The 21208-nt window shown below is 49.5% G+C and overlaps 1 protein-coding gene across 3 annotated transcripts in view; it reads right to left on the bottom strand.

The window, feature by feature from the left end:
* Positions 1 to 21208, bottom strand: part of GAN (gigaxonin) — a 291113-nt gene that overhangs the window by 236275 nt on the left and 33630 nt on the right. For all 3 annotated transcript variants that reach the window (XM_063945565.1, XM_063945566.1, XM_063945567.1), the window contains exon 2: positions 2705 to 2819. In XM_063945565.1, the coding sequence (XP_063801635.1) occupies positions 2705 to 2819 (115 nt within the window). The remainder of the gene's footprint in view (positions 1 to 2704; positions 2820 to 21208) is intronic.

The following is a 21208-nucleotide window of genomic DNA, read 5'->3' on the forward strand; positions in this document are numbered from 1 at the left end:
TTGGTTTGCCGGCCGTCTCATGTCGTCAACCGACCTTGCAGCGTGTTGACATTATCACGTAATTCCTTAAATAAGCCATCCATTCCGGTGTCGACTCCCTAGAGAGTGACATCACCATTACAGGCAATTGCTCCGCCTCCTCACCAACATCGTCCTCATACATGTCGACACACACGTACCGACACACAGCACACACACAGGGAATGCTCTGATAGAGGACAGGACCCCACTAGCCCTTTGGAGAGACAGAGGGAGAGTTTGCCAGCACACACCAAAACGCTATAATTATACAGGGACAACCTTTATATAAGTGTTTTTCCCTTATAGCATCTTAATATATATAATCATATCGCCAAATAAGTGCCCCCCCTCTCTGTTTTAACCCTGTTTCTGTAGTGCAGTGCAGGGGAGAGCCTGGGAGCCTTCCCACCAGCATTTCTGTGAGGGAAAATGGCGCTGTGTGCTGAGGAGAATAGGCCCCGCCCCCTTTTCGGCGGGCTTCTTCTCCCGTTTTTCTGAGACCTGGCAGGGGTTAAATACATCCATATAGCCCCAGGGGCTATATGTGATGTATCTTTTAGCCAGTATAGGTATTTCATTGCTGCCCAGGGCGCCCCCCACAGCGCCCTGCACCCTCAGTGACCGCTGGTGTGAAGTGTGTGACAACAATGGCGCACAGCTGCAGTGCTGTGCGCTACCTCATGAAGACTGAAAAGTCTTCTGCCGCCGGTTTCTGGACCTCTTCACTTTTCGGCATCTGCAAGGGGGTCGGCGGCGCGGCTCCGGGACCGGACTCCATGGCTGGGCCTGTGTTCGATCCCTCTGGAGCTAATGGTGTCCAGTAGCCTAAGAAGCCAATCCATCCTGCACGCAGGTGAGTTCACTTCTTCTCCCCTAAGTCCATCGTAGCAGTGAGCCTGTTGCCAGCAGGACTCACTGTAAAATAAAAAACCTAAAAACTTTTTCTAAGCAGCTCTTTAGGAGAGCCACCTAGATTGCACCCTGCTCGGACGGGCACAAAAACCTAACTAAGGCTTGGAGGAGGGTCATAGGGGGAGGAGCCAGTGCACACCACCTGATCCTAAAGCTTTATTTTTGTGCCCTGTCTCCTGCGGAGCCGCTAATCCCCATGGTCCTGACGGAGTCCCCAGCATCCACTAGGACGTCAGAGAAACATATCTATTCCTTAATAATGCCACACACTGTTCCCCCAGTAATTCTACCACACACTGTCCCCCCAGTAATTCCACTCACTGCCCCCAATAATAATCCCTGCTGTTCACATCCCCCCCCTCACGCCCAGTGATTCCAAACATTGCTTACATAAATAAATACATTTTTTATTTTAAATTTAAAACCTGCAGCTGTAATGCTGTGATGGCAGCATGGATGGAGAAGCTGCAGTGGCCAGTGGACGGATGGGCACTCCAGGCAGGAATGCGACGTGGAGAGGCCAGTGAGCGGGCGAGCAGGCACTGCAGGCAGGAATGAGACGTGGCCAACCAGAGAGCTGCCGACCGCCGCAATCAATAGCCGGCTCGGGCAGCGATGTGCAGTGTGCACTTCCGCGTGCATGACTCATAGGTCACGCACGCGGAAGTGCACACAGCACAGCGCTGCCCGAGCCGGCTATTGATTGCGGCGGGCGGCGGCTCTCTGGTTGGCAGGCGGCAACGGATCTGTCTGGCGGGCAGCATCTCTGACTGGTGGCGGCACACCTAGATATCGCTCACGGCACACTAGTGTGCCGCGGCACAGCGGTTGAAAATCGATGCTCTAGGACATTGTATCTAGCACTGTATGTGGCAGGCTCTTTGGCTGGCTGGGTGCATACAGGAGGCTGGATGCTAAGTTCTATTTTACACATATTTTAAAAGCCTATCAAAGTGAAAGAATAAACACTCAATGACAAGTTTTTACTATTTGGAAAATTGCAGTAATGGATGTGTATAACTGCTATATAGTATGTAGATGAGACTTTACAGCAGTATTATAAATGTAAGACTCTTGTGAAATAAGATGTACTGACATCTAGCTTACAGCATACACATCTAGACATGCGAGTACAAGCAATGACAAAGCTTGCATTTATATTGATGAGCGGCTAGCAAAAAGTGAAATACAGGTTAGACTGAGTGTTAACAGGTTCCTTCCCAACTTCTAGAAGAGTCCTGCTGTTCAGTAATCCAGGTGGCAAGAATACAGTCCGTCTATGGTTTACTAGACTGGTACAACCCTCCGCTGTTATGAAAGACAGTTCTACCTGGGTGTGTTAGAATGTGTAATGATTATACAACCAACTAGGCACTTCCTTCCAATCATTTACCGTCAACAGTCTCAATGTCTACATGTGAAATTTCAACATTACCAGAATGTCAATATTAGGGTTAGGCTGCGGGGTGGATTAGGGTTAGGGACTAGGGATATGGGAATAATACTCGAATGCTGGAGGATTGGAGGTCTGAGCCGAAGTGATGGCCACATGACCACCAGGACCCAAAACCAGTGCTGGACCCAGGAGCAGGAAAGTCACCACTGGGCCACCAGGGACGGAATGTTGATATTCTAACATGTTGATATTTCATCAGTGTCTACATGATAAATGTCAACATATGACTGTTGACAAATCACACCACACCCAAACATAACACATGACAATAAACTGTACACCTGTGCACATAAATCTATATGCTGGGAACACTACCTGTCCGCTGAAAATGTAGTCCAGTATTTCTTTCATAACCGACACCGAAATTCCTTCCATTTCAATCCGGTAGATGGAACCATCATATTTGGGGCGATTATAGTTCAGTTTTGCTCTGCAAGAAGATATACAGATGAACTGAAGAGGCGGGCAAACATGACTTAATAAATTATATACATACTGTAACAACTACAATGCATATAACGTTTACCAATAAACACACACTTGAATTGCATTCCAAGCAAACACTTCTATATCTTTTACTAAAACAGTTTTAAAATCCCACTTTAGTGTTCATTCTAGCACCCTGCACCTGTCACCACCCATGAAGTTCCTCTTTCCTGCATGTGGTATAGCTCTGGTGCTTCTAGCACACTCTGGTCTGTATCTCAGTGTGGAGATACAGACCAGAGTGTGCTAGATGCACCAGAGAGCTACACCCAAGGCAGGAAAGAGGAACTGCATGGGTGGTGGCAGGTGTAGAGGGCTAGAGTGAACACAACCACTGTGCATAAACAATGGTAAATTGGGAAAACCATGAAATGCTGAATTAGACGCCATGTCATTAAACTACATTCTATTAAACTTTTCCCTGTTGAGTTTCCCTTCTCTCTAGTGTTGAGCCCCACAATTTGATCAGGTTTGGTAGAGAGTGGAGTAATGTACAAACCCATAGCAACCTATCAACTCTAGTAAGCATTTATAAAGTACATTCTATAAAATGATAGGTCGACGGTGATTGGTTACTTCTCCACTCTGTGGAAAGCTTGACATATCTCTGCCTGAATCACTCAAAAAACTAAAAAGTAGCTCCACATTAAAAATAAAAGAAAAAAGTAACAGTACTAATATAAAAATAAGATTTTAAACTTACCGGTAAATCTTTTTCTCGTAGTCTGTAGAGGATGCTGGGGACTCCGTAAGGACCATGGGGATAGATGGGCTCCGCAGGAGACATGGGCACTTTAAGAAAGACTTTAGTTCTGGGTGTGCACTGGCTCCTCCCTCTATGCCCCTCCTCCAGACCTCAGTTAGAGAAACTGTGCCCAGAGGAGACGGACAGTACGAGGAAAGGATTTTGTTAATCCAGGGCAAGATTCATACCAGCCACACCAATCACACCGTATAACTTGTGATAAACTACCCAGTTAACAGTATGAAAAAACAACATAGCATCAGTGCAGGACCGATGCAACTATAACATAACCCTTATTGAAGCAATAACTATATACAATTATTGCACAAGTACTCCGCACTTGGGACGGGCGCCCAGCATCCTCTACGGACTACGAGAAAAAGATTTACCGGTAGGTTTAAAATCTTATTTTCTCTAACGTCCTAGAGGATGCTGGGGACTCCGTAAGGACCATGGGGATTATACCAAAGCTCCCAAACGGGCGGGAGAGTGCGGATGACTCTGCAGCACCGATTAAGCAAACATGAGGTCCTCCTCAGCCAGGGTATCAAACTTATAGAATTTTGCAAAGGTGTTTGAACCCGACCAAGTAGCAGCTCGACACAGCTGTAGTGCCGAGACCCCTCGGGCAGCCGCCCAAGAAGAGCCCACTTTCCTGGTGGAATGGGCCTTGACCGATTTCGGCAACGGCAATCCAGCCATAGAATGCGCTTGCTGAATCATGTTACAAATCCAGCGAGCAATAGTCTGCTTTGAAGCAGGGGCACCAATCTTGTTGGTTGCATACAGGACAAACAGCGCTTCAGTTTTCCGGACTCTAGCCGTCCTGGCCACGTACATTTTCAAAGCCCTGACCACATCAAGTAACTCGGAATCCTCCAAGTCACGCGTAGCCACAGGCACCACAATAGGTTGGTTCATATGAAAGGATGAGACCACCTTACGTAGGAATTGAGGACGGGTCCCCAACTCCGCTCTATCCATATGGAATACCAGATATGGGCTTTTATGTGATAAAGCCGCCTATTCCGAAACTCGCCTAGCCGAAGCCAAGGCTAACAACATGACCACCTTCCACGTGAGATATTTCAACTCCACCGTTTTAAGTGGTTCAAACCAGTGTGATTTTAGAAAACTTAACACCACGTTAAGGTCCCAAGGTGCCACCGGAGGCACAAAAGGAGGCTGAATATGCAGCACTCCTTTCGCAAAAGTTTGAACTTCTGGAAGAGAAGCCAATTCTTTTTGAAAGAAAATGGATAAGGCCGAAATCTGGACCTTAATAGAGCCTAATTTTAGGCCCAAATTCACTCCAGTTTGTAGGAAGTGAAGGAAACGGCCCAGATGGAATTCTTCCATAGGAGCATTCCTGGCCTCACACCAAGAAACATATTTTCGCCATATACGGTGATAATGTTTTGACGTTACATCCTTCCTAGCCTTTATCAGCGTAGGGATGACCTCAACCGGAATGCCTTTCTCTGCTAGGATCCGGCGTTCAACCGCCATGTCGTCAAACGCAGCCGTGGTAAGTCTTGGAACAGACAGGGCCCCTGCTGCAACAGGTCCTGTCTTAGAGGAAGAGGCCACGGATCTTCTGTGAGCATTTCCTGCAGATCCGGATACCAGGTCCTCCGTGGCCAATCTGAAACAATGAGAATTGTTCTCACTCCTCTTTGTCTTATTATCCTCAACACCTTGGGTATGAGAGGAAGAGGAGGAAATACATAGACCGACCGGAACACCCACGGTGTCACTAGGGCGTCTACAGCTACTGCCTGAGGGTCTCTTGACCTTGCGCAATACCTCTGTAGCTTTTTGTTGAGGCGGGACGCCATCATGTCTATCTGTGGCAGTTCCCACCGACTTGCAATCTGTGCGAAGACTTCCTGATGAAGTCCCCACTCTCCCGGATGTAGGTCGTGTCTGCTGAGGAAGTCTGCTTCCCAGTTGTCCACTCCCGGAATGAACACTGCTGACAGTGCGCTTACGTGATTCTCCGCCCAGCGAAGAATTCTGGTGGCTTCTGCCATCGCCACTCTGCTTCTTGTGCTGCCTTGGCGGTTTACATGAGCCACTGCGGTGACGTTGTCTGACTGGATCAGAACCGGTTGGTCGCGAAGTAAGGTCTCCGCTTGACGTAGGGCGTTGTATATGGCCTTTAGTTCCAGGATGTTGATGTGAAGACAAGTCTCTTGACTTGACCAAAGACCTTGGAAACTTCTTCCCTGTGTGACTGCTCCCCAACCTTGGAGGCTTGCGTCTGTGGTCACCAGGATCCAGCCCTGAATGCCGAATCTGTGGCCCTCTAGAAGGTGAGCACTCTGCAGCCACCACAGGAGTGATACCCTGGCCCTGGGGGACAGGGTGATCAACCGATGCATCTGTAAATGTGACCCGGACCACTTGTCCACTAGGTCCCATTGGAAAGTCCTTGCATGGAACCTGCCGAAGGGAATGGCCTCGTATTATGCCACCATCTTTCCCAGGACTCGAGTGCAGTGATGCACTGACACCTGTTTTGGTTTCAATAAGTTCCTGACAAGAGTTATGAGTTCCTGGGCCTTTTCTATCGGGAGATAAACCCTCTTCTGGTCCGTGTCCAGAATCATGCCCAAGAAAGATAGACGAGTCGTAGGAACCAACTGCGACTTCGGGATATTGAGAATCCAGCCGTGTTGCTGTAATACTTTCAGTGAAAGTTATACGCTGTTCAGCAACTGCTCTCTTGATCTCGCTTTTATGAGGAGATCGTCCAAGTACGGGATAATTGTGACACCTTGCTTGCGCAGGAGCACCATAATTTCCGCCATTACCTTGTTGACAATTCTCGGGGCCGTGGAGAGACCAAACGGCAACGTCTGAAATTGGTAATGACAGTCCTTTACCGCAAATCTGAGGTACGCCTGATGAGGTGGATAAATGGGGACATGAAGGTATGCATCCTTTATGTCCAGGGACACCATAAAATCCCCCCCTTCCAGGCTTGCGATGACCGCTCTTAGCGATTCCATCTTGAACTTGAACCTTTTCAAGTATAGGTTCAGGGATTTCAAATTTAATATGGGTCTGACCGAACCGTCCGGTTTCGGGACTACAAACATGGTCGAGTAATATCCCTTTCCTTGTTGGAGGAGGGGAACCTTGACCACCACCTGTTGAAGATACAATTTTTGTATTGCATATAACACTATCTCCCTTTCCTGGGGAGAAGTTGGTAGGGCCGATTTGAAAAATCGTCGAGGAGGCATTTCTTCGAATTCCAGCTTGTAACCCTGAGAAACAATTTCTATTGCCCAGGGATCCACCTGGGAGTGAACCCAGATGTGGCTGAAACTCCGAAGACGTGCCCCCACTGGGCCGGATTCCGCCAGTGGAGCCCCAGCGTCATGCGGTAGATTTTGTAGAGGCCGGGGAGGACTTCTGTTTCTGGCAACTAGGTGTTGTGCAGCTTTTTTCCTCTGGCAAGAAAGGACGCACCTCGCACTCTCTTGTTTCTTTGTGACCGAAAGGACTGCATTTGGTAATGCGGAGCTTTCTTATGCTGTGAGGGAACATAAGGTAAAAAAATTGATTTTCCAGCTGTAGCTGTGGAGACTAGGTCCGAGAGACCTTCCCCAAACAATTCCTCACCCCTGTAAGGTAAAACCTCCATATGCCTTTTTGAGTCAGCATCACCTGTCCCTTGCCGTGTCCATAGGACTCTTCTGGCAGAAATCGACATAGCGTTTATTCTAGAACCCAGTAGACTAATGTCTCTTTGAGCATCTCTCATATATAGGACAGCATCTCTTATATGCCCCAGGGTCAATAAAATAGTATCCTTATCTAGGGTATCCATCCCCTCAGATAAGGTATCCGTCCATGCCGCTACAGCACTACACACCCAGGCCGACGCAATTGCCGGTCTGAGTAAGGTACCTGAATGTGTATAAATGGACTTCAGGGTAATCTCCTGTTTGCGGTCAGCAGAATCTTTGAGGGTAGCCGTATCCTGGGACGGGAGGGCTACCTTCTTGGATAAGCGTGTTAATGCTTTGTCCACCCTAGGGGAGGATTCCCATCGTAACCTATCCGTTGACGGGAAAGGATACGCCATAAGAATCCTTTCGGAAATCTGCAGTCTTTTATCTGAAGATTCCCAAGCTTTTTCACATAACTCGTTCAGCTCGTGTGAGGGGGGAAAGGTTACCTCAGGCTTCTTTCCCTTGTACATATGTACCGTCTTGTCAGGGACAGGGGGTTCCTCTGTGATGTGCAAAACATCTTTTATTGCCATAATCATATATCGAATGGATTTTGCCAATTTTGGCTGTAACTTTGCATCATCGTAATCGACACTGGAGTCAGAATCCGTGTCGGTATCTGTGTCAACAATCTGGGATAGTGGGCGCTTATGAGACCCTGACGGTCCCTGCGACATAGGATCAGGCATGGGTTGAGACCCTGACTGTCCCAAAGCTTCAGCCTTGTCTAATCTTTTGTGCAATGAGTTTACACTAGCATTTAAAACATTCCACATATCCATCCAGTCAGGTGTCGGCGCTGTCGGCGGAGACACCACATTAATTTGCTCCCGCTCCTCTCTAACATAGCCTTCTTCCTCAGACATGTCGACACACGCGTACCGACACACCACACACACAGGGAATGCCCTTTCTGAAGATAGTTCCCCCACAAGGCCCTTTGGAGAGACAGAGAGAGAGAGTATGCCAGCAAACACCCCAGCGCTAAATAACCCAGGAATAACACAGTAACTTAATGTTTACCCAGTAGCGCTGCTGTATGTAATTTGCGCCGAATTATGTGCCCCCCCTCTCTTTCCAACCCTCTTGTCTACCGTGGTATAAGCAGGGGAGAGTCCGGGGAGCTTCCTCTCAGCGGTGCTGTGGAGAAAAAATGGTGCTGGTGAGTGCTGAGGGAGAAGCCCCGCCCCCTCGGCGGCAGGCTTCTGTCCCGCTTAAACTGTAAAATTGGCGGGGGCTCATACATATATACAGTGCCCAGCTGTATATATGTTATATATTTGACAAAACAAGGTTTATATTGCTGCCCAGGGCGCGACCCCCCCCTGCGCCCTGCACCCTTACAGTGACCGGAGTATGTGAGGTGTATGGGAGCAATGGCGCACAGCTGCAGTACTGTGCGTTACCTCAGTGAAGATCACAAAGTCTTCTGCCGCCTCTAAAGTCTTCTTTTCTTCTCATACTCACCCGGCTTCTATCTTCCGGCTCTGCGAGGGGGACGGCGGCGCAGCTCTGGGACGGACGGCGAGGGGGGAGATCCTGCGTACCAATCCCTCTGGAGCTAATGGTGTCCAGTAGCCTAAGAAGCAGGACCTTGCATCTCAGAGAGTAGGGCTGCTTCTCTCCCCTCAGTCCCTCGATGCAGGGTGTCTGTTGCCAGCAGTGCTCCCTGAAAATAAAAAACCTAACAAAATACTTTCTGTCAGAAAGCTCAGGAGAGCTCCTGAAAAGCACCCAGTCTCCACTGGGCACAGTATCAAACTGAGGTCTGGAGGAGGGGCATAGAGGGAGGAGCCAGTGCACACCCAGAACTAGTCTTTCTTAAAGTGCCCATGTCTCCTGCGGAGCCCGTCTATCCCCATGGTCCTTACGGAGTCCCCAGCATCCTCTAGGACGTTAGAGAAAATAAGAATTTACTTACCGATAATTCTATTTCTCATAGTCCGTAGTGGATGCTGGGGACTCCGTAAGGACCATGGGGAATAAAGGCTCCGCAGGAGACTGGGCACATCTAAAGAAAGCTTTAGGACTATCTGGTGTGCACTGGCTCCTCCCCCTATGACCCTCCTCCAAGCCTCAGTTAGGACACTGTGCCCGGACGAGCGTACACAATAAGGAAGGATTTTGAATCCCGGGTAAGACTCATACCAGCCACACCAATCACACCGTACAACTTGTGATCTGAACCCAGTTAACGGCATGATAACAGAGGAGCCTCTAGAAAAGATGGCTCACTACAGCAATAACCCGATTTTTTGGTAACAATAACTATGTACCAGTATTGCAGACAATCCGCACTTGGGATGGGCACCCAGCATCCACTACGGACTATGAGAAATAGAATTATCGGTAAGTAAATTCTTATTTTCTCTAACGTCCTAAGTGGATGCTGGGGACTCCGTAAGGACCATGGGAATTATACCAAAGCTCCCAAACGGGCGGGAGAGTGCGGATGACTCTGCAGCACCAAATGAGAGAACTCCAGGTCCTCCTCAGCCAGGATATCAATTTTGTAGAATTTTACAAACGTATTTGCTCCTGACCAAGTAGCTGCTCGGCAAAGTTGTAAAGCCGAGACCCCTCGGGCAGCCGCCCAAGATGGGCCCACCTTCCTTGTGGAGTGGGCATTTACAGATTTTTGACTGTGGCAGGCCTGCCACAGAATGTGCAAGCTGAATTGTACTACAAATCCAACGAGCAATAGTCTGCTTAGAAGCAGGAGCACCCAGCTTGTTGGGTGCATACAGGATAAACAGCGAGTCAGATTTCCTGACTCCAGCCGTCCTGGAAACATATATTTTCAGGGCCCTGACAACGTCTAGCAACTTGGAGTCCTCCAAGTCCCTAGTAGCCGCAGGCACCACAAATAGGTTGGTTCAGGTGAAACGCTGAAACCACCTTAGGGAGAAACTTAGGACGAGTCCTCAATTCCGCCCTGTCCGAATGGAAAATCAGATAAGGGCTTTTTTAGGATAAAGCCGCCAATTCTGACACGCGCCTGGCCCAGGCCAGGGCCAACAGCATGACCACTTTCCATGTGAGATATTTTAACTCCACAGATTTAAGTGGTTCAAACCAATGTGACTTTTGGAACCCAAAACTACCCTGAGATCCCAAAGTGCCACTGGAGGCACAAAAGGAGGCTGTATATGCAGTACCCCTTTTACAAACGTCTGAACTTCAGGGACTGAAGCTAGTTCTTTTTGGAAGAAAATTGACAGGGCCGAAATTTGAACCTTAATGGACCCCAATTTCAGGCCCATAGACACTCCTGTTTGCAGGAAATGTAGGAATCGACCCAGTTGAATTTCCTCCGTCGGGCCTTACTGGCCTCGCACCACGCAACATATTTTCGCCAATTGCGGTGATAATGTTTTTGCGGTTACATCCTTCCTGGCTTTGATCAGGATAGGGATGACTTCATCCGGAATGCCTTTTTTCCTTCAGGATCCGGCGTTCAACCGCCATGCCGTCAAACGCAGCCGCGGTAAGTCTTGGAACAGACAGGGTCCTTGCTGGAGCAGGTCCCTTCTTAGAGGTAGAGGCCACGGATCCTCCGTGAGCATCTCTTGAAGTTCCGGTTACCAAGTCCTTCTTGGCCAATCCGGAGCCACGAATATAGTGCTTACTCCTCTCCATCTTATCAATCTCAGTACCTTGGGTATGAGAGGCAGAGGAGGGAACACATACCCTGACTAGTACACCCCCGGTGTTACCAGAGCGTCTACAGCTATTGCCTGAGGGTCCCTGGACCTGGCGCAATACCTGTCGAGTTTTTCCCAACGGTTTATAATCATGTGGAAGACTTCTGGGTGAAGTCCCCACTCTCCCGGGTGGAGGTCGTGCTGAGGAAGTCTGCTTCCCAGTTGTCCACTCCCGGAATGAATACTGCCGACAGTGCTATCACATGATTTTCCGCCCAGCGAAGAATCCTTGCAGCTTCTGCCATTGCCCTCCTGCTTCTTGTGCCACCCTGTCTGTTTACGTGGGTGACTGCCGTGATGTTGTCCGACTGGATCAACACCGGCTGACCTTGAAGCAGAGGTCTTGCTAAGCTTAGAGCATTGTAAATGTCCCTTAGCTTCAGGATATTTATGTGAAGTGATGTCTCCAGGCTTGACCATAAGCCCTGGATATTCCTTCCCTGTGTGACTGCTCCCCAGCCTCGCAGGCTGGCATCCGTGGTCACCAGGACCCAGTCCTGAATGCCGAATCTGCGGCCCTCTAGAAGATGAGCACTCTGCAACCACCACAGGAGGGACACCCTTGTCCTTGGTGACAGGGTTATCCGCTGATGCATCTGAAGATGCGACCCAGACCATTTGTCCAGCAGGTCCCACTGGAAAGTTCTTGCGTGGAATCTGCCGAATGGGATTGCTTCGTAGGAAGCCACCATTTTACCCAGAACCCTTGTGCATTGATGCACTGAGACTTGGCTCGGTTTTAGGAGGTTCCTGACTAGCTCGGATAACTCCCTGGCTTTCTCCTCCGGGAGAAACACCTTTTTCTGGACTGTGTCCAGGATCATCCCTAGGAACAGAAGACAAGTCGTCGGAACCAGCTGCGATTTTGGAATATTGATAATCCAATCGTGCTGCCGCAACACTACCTTGCTACACCGACCTCCAACTGTTCCCTGGATCTTACCCTTATCAGGGAATTGTCCAAGTAAGGGATAACTAAAATTCCCTTCCTTCGAAGGAATATCATTATTTCGGCCATTACCTTGGTAAAGACCCGGGGTGCCGTGGACCATCCATACGGCAGCGTCTGAACTGATAGTGACAGTTCTGTACCATAAACCTGAGGTACCCTTGGTGAGACGGGTAAATTTTGACATGAAGGTAAGCATCCTTGATGTCCCGAGACATCATGTAGTCCCCTTCTTCCAGGTTCGCAATCACTGCTCTGAGTGACTCAATCTTGAATTTGAACCTCTGTATGTAAGTGTTCAAAGATTTTAGATTTAGAATCGGTCTCACCGAGCCGTCCGGCTTCGGTACCACAACAGTGTGGAATAATACCCCGTTCCCTGTTGCAGGAGGGGTATCTTGATTATCACCTGCTGGGAATACAGCTTGTGAATGGCTTCCAAAACTGTCTCCCTGTCAGAAGGAGACATCGGTAAAGCCGACTTTAGGAAACGGCGAGGGGGAGACGTCTCGAATTCTAATTTGTACCCCTGAGATATCACCTGAAGGATCCAGGGGTTTACTTGCGAGTGAGCCCACTGCGCGCTGAAATTCATTGAGACGGGCCCCCCACCGTGCCTGATTCTGCCTGTAAAGCCCCAGCGTATACTGAGGGCTTGGCAGAGGCGGGAGAGGGTTTCTGTTCCTGGGAATTGGCTGATTTCTGCAGCCTTTTTCCTCTCCCTCTGTCACGGGGCAGAAATGAGGAACCTTTTGCCCGCTTGTCCACGAAAAGACTGCGCCTGATAATACGGCGTCTTCTCATGTTGAGAGGCGACCTGGGGTACAAACGTGGAATTCCCAGCTGTTGCCGTGGCCACCAGGTCTGAAAGACCGACCCCAAATAACTCCTCCCTTAATAAAGCAATACTTCCAAATGCCGTTTGGAATACGCATCACCTGACCACTGACGTGTCCATAACCCTCTACTGGTAGAAATGGACAACGCGCTTAGACTTGATGCCAGTCGGCAAATATTCCGCTGTGCATCACGCATATATAAAAATGCATCTTTTAAATGCTCTATAGGCAAAAATATACTGTCCCTATCTAGGGTATCAATATTTTCAGTCAGGGAATCCGACCACGCCAACCCAGCACTGCACATCCAGGCTGAGGCGATTGCTGGTCGCAGTATAACACCAGTATGTGTGTAAATACCTTTTAGGATACCCTCCTGCTTTCTATCAGCAGGATCCTTAAGGGCGGCCATCTCAGGCGAAGGTAGAGCCCTTACAAGCGTGTGAGCGCTTTATCCCCCCTAGGGGGTGTTTCCCAACGCACCCTAACCTCTGGCGGGAAAGGATATAATGCCAATAACATTTTAGAAATTATCCGTTGTTATCGGGGGAAACCCACGCATCATCACACACCTCATTTAATTTCTCAGATTCAGGAAAACTACAGGTAGTTTTTCCTCACCGAACATAATACCCCTTTTTTGGTGGTACTCGTATTATCAGAAATGTGTAAAACATTTTTCATTGCCTCAATCATGTAACGTGTGGCCCTACTGGAAGTCACATTCGTCTCTTCACCGTCGACACTGGAGTCAGTATCCGTGTCGGCGTCTATATCTGCCATCTGAGGTAACGGGCGCTTTAGAGCCCCTGACGGCCTATGAGACGTCTGGACAGGCACAAGCTGAGTAGCCGGCTGTCTCATGTCAACCACTGTCTTTTATACAGAGCTGACACTGTCACGTAATTCCTTCCAACAGTTCATCCACTCAGGTGTCGACCCCCTAGGGGGTGACATCACTATTACAGGCAATCTGCTCCGTCTCCACATAATTTTTCTCCTCATACATGTCGACACAAAAGTACCGACATACAGCACACACACAGGGAATGCTCTGATAGAGGACAGGACCCCACTAGCCCTTTGGGGAGACAGAGGGAGAGTTTGCCAGCACACACCAGAGCGCTATATATATACAGGGATAACCTGATATAAGTGTTTTTCCCCTTATAGCTGCTGTATAGTTAATACTGCGCCTAATTAGTGCCCCCTCTCTTTTTTTAACCCTTTCTGTAGTGTAGTGACTGCAGGGGAGAGACAGGGAGCTTCCCTCCAACAGAGCTGTGAGGGAAAATGGCGCCAGTGTGCTGATGAGATAGGCTCCGCCCCTTTTTTGCGGACTTTTCTCCTGCCTTTTTATCGATTCTGGCAGGGGTTAAATGCATCCATATAGCCCTGGAGCTATATGTGATGCATTTTTTGCCATCCAAGGTGTTTTTATTGCGTCTCAGGGCGCCCCCCCCCAGCGCCCTGCACCCTCAGTGACCGGAGTGTGAAGTGTGCTGAGAGCAATGGCGCACAGCTGCAGTGCTGTGCGCTACCTTGTTGAAGACAGGACGTCTTCTGCCGCCGATTTTCCGGACCTCTTCTGCCTTCTGGCTCTGTAAGGGGGCCGGCGGCGCGGCTCTGGGACCCATCCAAGCTGGGCCTGTGATCGTCCCTCTGGAGCTAATGTCCAGTAGCCTAAGAAGCCCAATCCACTCTGCACGCAGGTGAGTTCGCTTCTTCTCCCCTTAGTCCCTCGATGCAGTGAGCCTGTTGCCAGCAGGTCTCACTGAAAATAAAAAACCTAATCTAAAACTTTCACTAAGAAGCTCAGGAGAGCCCCTAGTGTGCACCCTTCTCGTTCGGGCACAGAGATCTAACTGAGGCTTGGAGGAGGGTCATAGGGGGAGGAGCCAGTGCACACCAGATAGTCCTAAAGCTTTCTTTAGATGTGCCCAGTCTCCTGCGGAGCCTCTATTCCCCATGGTCCTTACGGAGTCCCCAGCATCCACTTAGGACGTTAGAGAAATCACCCTTACGTTTACATGGTTTTAAAGACATTTTAGAGCTTACCGCAGGCTTACAATGTGCTTACATTCAATGAACACAAAAAACGTAAGTAGCAGCATTCTAGAAAACGCAAGTTAAACGGTAATGGGTACAAGTTACGTAATGGGTAACTGTGTATAAATAATACATGTATTTAATAAATGCCAGTGTTTATGATTACTAAGGATAATTTATGCAAATAATGCTGAGCCTGCACCTTTTAGTTGATCAGCAACTCTGTCTATTACATGATATACTACAGAACACATTCCTACTGTTAAAATGGCAGCTTCTAAAAACTTTTGAACTGCAGAGGAATGGCAGACTTAATGCTGCACGGTTTTCAGTCCACGCAATGACCATTGCCAAAAGCATTCTGCCAGTGTAAAGTTTTATCCTTGGGCAAAGTGAGAAGATCCATGATATAGGATGGAACCTAGGGGGTGGGAGTGGGGAAGCTTATAAACTGTTCTTTTTTATAAACCACCAAGTTTCTGGGTGTAAAGCGGCGTAGTGCATTGCTTAAAAAAAGAAGAAAAAAAAAAGAAGGAGATTTATGGTAGATTTACAATTGTTAAATCTCTTTCTGCGAGGTACACTGGATTCCACAAGGAATAACATCGGTGTGTAGAGTTGGATCTTGATCCGAGGCACCAACAGGCTAAAGCTTTGACTGTTCCCAGGATGCACTGCGCCGCCTCCTGTATATAACCCCTCCTCCGTGCACAGGAGCTCAGTTTTGTTAACCAGCCCAATGCAGTAGCAGGTAAAGAGACGGTAGATGTTAGTCACATTCTCACGACAGGAGAAGGGACCAGCGGCTAATGCCATACAAACCCAAAGAAGCTAAGTGCGTCAGAGTGGGCACCCTGTGAAATCCAGTGTACCTCGCAGAAAGATATTTAACAATGGCAAATCTACCATAAATCTCCTTTCCTGCAGTGGGGTACACTGGTATTCCGCAGGGAATAACATCGGGGATGATCCAAAGCAGTTCCTCATGGGAGGGGACGCACTGTAGTGGGCACAAGAACCCGGCGTCCAAAGGAGGCGGAAGTATCAAAGGCATAGAACCTGATGAATGTGTTCACTGAGGACTACGTAGCCGCCTTGCACAATTATTCTGCGGACGCGCCACGGCGGGCCGTTCAAGAAGGTCCAACAGACCAAGTAGAATGGGCCTTGATAGCAGCAGTAGCTGGGAGCCCAGCCTGCGCATAAGCTTGTGCAATCACCATTCTAATCCATCTGGCCAAAGTTTGCTTGTTTGCAGGCCAGCCACGTACGAAGAGGGAATTAGACATCCGAATGGAGGCAGTCCTCTCCACATATATAAGGAGAGCCCATACCACATCCAAAGACCTTTCTTTGGAAGACAAACCAGGAGAGATAAAGGCTGAAAACCACAATCTCTTGGTTAAGGTGGAAAGATGACACTACCTTAGGCAGGTAACCAGGGCAGGGCGAGTACGGAGAACTGCCCGGTCACGATGAAATATCAGGAAGGGCGGACGACAGGAAAAAGCGCCTAATGGGCCCTACACACACATACCGATCCGTCGCCGAGCTCCCCCCGTCACCTGGCTCCATAGAAGTGCAGGCAAATATGGACGAGATCGTCCATATTGGCCTGCATGCACAGGCGACGGGGCACCAGCGATGAACAAGCGCGGGGCCTCGCATTGTTCATCGCTGGTGCCTCCACACTGAAAGATATGAACGGTATCTCGTTCATTAATGAACGAGTTTGTTCATATCTTTCACTAAAATCGCACAGTGTGTAGGGCCCATAAGTCCGACACTTTTCTAGCAGAGGCAATAGCCAACAGGAACAGGCCTTAATAGTAAGCCATTTCAGGTCCACAGAATCAAGAGGCTCAAAGGGAGACCCTTGCAGGGCATTAAGGACAACAGACAGATCCCATGGAGCCACAGAGAGGGACATAGGGAGGTTGTATCCGCAAAACACCCTGAGCGAATGTATGAACATCAGGAATAGACGCAATTTTCCTCTGAAAACCATACCGACAAGGCAGAAATATGAACCTTGAGGGAAGCCAGACGAAGGCCTAAGTCCAGGCCTTGCTGCAGAAAGGCCAGAAGCCATGAGGTTTTGAACTTCTATACATTGTAGTTCTTAGCAGCACACCAGGTGAAATAAGAGTTTCAGACCCTGTAGTAAATCCAAGCCAAATCCGGTTTACGGGCCTTCAGCATAGTTTGGATGACTGCCTCAGAGAATGCTTTGGTCCTTAGGAGTGACGCTTCAAGAGCAACGCCGTCAAAGCCAGTCTGGCTAGGTCTGGGTAGACACAAGTGCCCTGAACGAGGAGGTCTGGGCATTGAGGAAGTAGTAGAGGACGTTCCATCGATAGACCCTGCAGGTCTGAGAACCAATGCAGTCTGGGCCACGCTGGAGCGGCTAGAAGTAGTATTCCTCCTTGGGCAGGAGTGATTCCGGAGGAAAACGTATGGCAGGCAAAATTTCCATGGAATTGCCAGTGCGTCCACGAACGCTGCCCTGTTTGTGATCAGAAGACCGGAATTTTGTGATTGTGTCGAGACGCCATCAAATCTACGTCTGGTAGGCCCCACTTGTCCACTAGGAGTTGAAACACCTCCGGATGAAGTATCCACTCTCCAGCGTGTATGTCCTGACGACTGAGGAAATCCACTCCCAGTTGATGACACCCGGAACGAACACTGCCGATATTGCTGGCAGATGGCGTTCCGCCCATTGAAGAATACTGGACACTTCCATCATTGCTTTTCGGCTTCGAGTGCCGCCTTGATGATTTATGTATGCCACTGCGGTGGTGTTGTCCGTCTATACTTGAACAGGCCTGTTCCTTACAGAGGCAGGGCTAGTGTCAATGCCTTGAACACTGCCCGCAGTTCCAGAATGTTGATGAGGAGGAGAGACTCCTCCTTGGTCCAGTGACCCTGGAGAGAATGTTGCTCGAACACCGCGCCCCAGCCCCTCAGACTTGTGTCCGTTGTCAGGAGGACCCAGTTGGGAATCCAGAAGCGACGGCTCCTGCTCAACTGTTGATCCTGGAGCCACCAGGACAAGGACAAGCGGACCTCTGGGGTCAGGACTATCATTTGAGACCTGATCCGCTGAGGCAGACCGTCCCACTTGCATAGGATTAACCGTTGGAGAGGGCGAGAATGGAATTGAGCATACTCCACCATGTCGAAAGTAGACACCAGCAGGCCTAGTACTTGCATCGCCGAGTGAACGAACACTCTTGGGCCAGGGAGGAAGTATATGATCCTGTCCTGAAGCCTCAGGACCTTCTCTGGAGACAGAAACAACCTCCGGCTGTGCGTATCCAGTAGAGCACCCAGGTGCACCATTCGCTGCACAGGGACCAGGGAGGACTTTTTCCAATTGATCAGCCACCCGTGGGCTGTGAGGAATTGCACAGTCAGCTGGAGATGACTCAGGAGGACATCTTGGGAGCTTGTCAGGATCAGCAGGTCATCCAGATACGGTAGGATCCTGATTCCCTGTTGACGGAGATGAGCTGTCATCACGGCCATGACCTTGGTGAAACTCCGAGGGGCCATGGTCAGTCCAAACGGCAGAGACAGCATACGGAACTTGGAAACTCTCACAAACTTGTTCAGTGACTTGAGGTTGAGAATAGGCCGGAAAGACCCATTGGATTTACGGTACTAGAAACAGGGTCGAGTAGTAGCCCCTCCCTCTTTGAGAGATAGGCACCGGCACAACCACTCCAGGAGGGATTGGACAACCAAGTGTAGAGCTTGTGCCTTCAACGGGTACGAAGGGATGACCATTGCGCAGAACTGGCGAGGGGGACGTCTCTTGAAAGAGACCGCATACCCGTGAGACAACGTCCTGCACCCACGCATCTGAAGTGGTCCTTAACCAGACCTGGGTGAAGTACAGGAGTCGGCCTCCAACCCTTGGGTCCCCCAAGTGGAAACCCGTCCCGTCATGCTGCAGGCTTGTCCTGTTTGGAAGCAGGCTGACGGGAAGCCCAGGATTGTTTCGATTTTAGGCTTACCGGTTTTGGAAGTACGAGGCTTGCTCAAGTACACCTGATCCTTTGATTTACCTGAAGTCCGAAAGAAATGAAAAGTAGTACTTTTAGCTTTCGGAGCAGAAGGGGTAGTATTAGGAAGGCACGCAGTCTTAGCAGAGGCTAAGTTAGTCACGATCTTATTAAGATCTTCTCCAAATAGAATGTCTCCCTTAAAAGGGAGTACCTCCAGAGTCTTCTTGGAATCTAGGTCCACCTTCCAGGACCGCAACCACAGAATCCGGCAAGCAAAAATAGACGTAGTGGACGCTTTGGACGCCAGAATACCTGCCTCAGAGGACGCCTCTTCAGTATAATGGGAGGCGGTCGTAATATGAGACAGACACTGTTTGGCAATGTCAGAAATATCCTGAGGTAGATCTTCCTACAAAACCAGAACCCACGCATCAATAGCTTTTGCAGCCCAGGAGGCCGCAATAGTGGGCCTGTGAAGTGCCCCTGTTAAGGAATAAATACACTTCAGGCATCCCTCCACACGCTTATCTGTCGGTTCCTTCAGGGAGGTGACAGTGGTGACAGGCAGAAAAGAGGATACCACAATCCGGCCGACATGAGAGTCGACGAGCGCGGTGGAGTTTCCCACTTGTTATTCAACACCGCAGGGATAGGAAAACGAGCCAACATCTTCTTGGATATGGCAAACTTCTTTCCTGGGGAGACCCAAGCCTCTTGACGTATGTCAATTAAAAGGTCAGAGTGAGGAAAACTACTTTAGCCACTTTCTGACGCTTGAATTTATCAGGCTTTTTTGATGCGATAGTGGGATCAGCTTCATCATCAATCTGGAGACCCATTTTGATAGCTTCCACTAAGTCAGGGACATCAATCTGAGTGACATGCTACCCATCATCAGAGGCCGCCAAGTCATAATCAGTCGGATCAGTATAGACCCCATCCTCATCATAAGAAGTATCTGATACATGAGTGGATTGAGAGGAGGAAACCACACGCTTAGAGGGCCACTTAGCCCCAGAAGGCTGAGGTGTAGACTTCTGTTTAACAAAAGATTTATTTAAAACCTGTATCTGGTTAGATAGTGTGTCCGCCCAAGGCAGATTTGCTACAGGGACAATTTGTGGCTGAAATCGCACAGGAAGTCCCTCAGGGGGCGTAATATGTGTTACCAAAGTATGTAACATACAAGAGAAGGTAGCCCAGGGTGGCTATTGATTGGCCATGGGTGCTACAGGTGGAGTGGGAGAGGTAAGGGACCCAGCACCCACATCCTCAGCAGCAGGATCCCCCCTGGTAAATACGTGGGATCAGCACTGCCGGAGGCAGGAGCGTCCGCAGAATTCCCGCCCTGTGTGGCAGACATTATAGCCAAACAATATGAATACCTAATCCCCTGATTCATGTACTAATAAAAGCAGGACACAAACAGAGAAATAAACCGGTATGGGGTGACTGAAATACACAGAAAAATACACTGAGATGTATAGACTGTGTAGCTATATTATATATATATATATATATATATAGGGCCGGCACGCCCGTTACGCGTGGTACGCGCACGGGTAAGGCGTCACAGTGTTGAAGGCGCCGGCAGGGGTGGCCAAACAGTCGATCGCGATCGGACATGCGACCAGTCGATCGCGATCCGCCGCCCATCCACAAGAGGCACGGAGAGCATAGCGCGCGCCTCTCCTGCCTGCCGCCCTGCCCCTCAGTCTGGTCTCCAGCAGTGACGGCGGAGTGTATAGCTCAAATCAGGTGCCGGTTCGTTAGCCAATCAGAGCTCGCGGACCGGCGCCTGATTTGAGATATACACTCTGCCGTCACCGCCGGAGACCAGACTGAGGGGCAGGGCGGCAGGCAGGAGAGGCGCGCGCTGCGCTCTCCACACACACACACACACAGCAGCAAAACGGTGAGCAGCACTATGGGGGCATATCTGGCATTGTGGGCATAGCTAGCACTGTGGGGGCATAGCTAGCACTGTGGGGGCATATGTGGCATTGTGGTCATATGGCACTGTGGGGCATATCTGGCACATAGCACTGTGGGGGCATATCTGTATCTGGCACTGTGGGGTCACATGTAGCACTGTGGGCACATGGCACTCACTATCTCCCTGTAACACCAGCCTCATCAGTCACCCACTATCTCCATCACCTCTGCCACCCAGTCACGCACTTTCTCCCTGTCATTGACAATCTCCCTGGACCCCTGGGGGCACTATTGTGTGGCCACGCCCCTTCCTTGTGAGACCACACCTCTTTTAGAATTTGATCCCATCAAGG

Source organism: Pseudophryne corroboree, chromosome 11 (genome assembly GCF_028390025.1).
Source record: "Pseudophryne corroboree isolate aPseCor3 chromosome 11, aPseCor3.hap2, whole genome shotgun sequence".
Lineage (NCBI taxonomy): Eukaryota > Metazoa > Chordata > Amphibia > Anura > Myobatrachidae > Pseudophryne > Pseudophryne corroboree.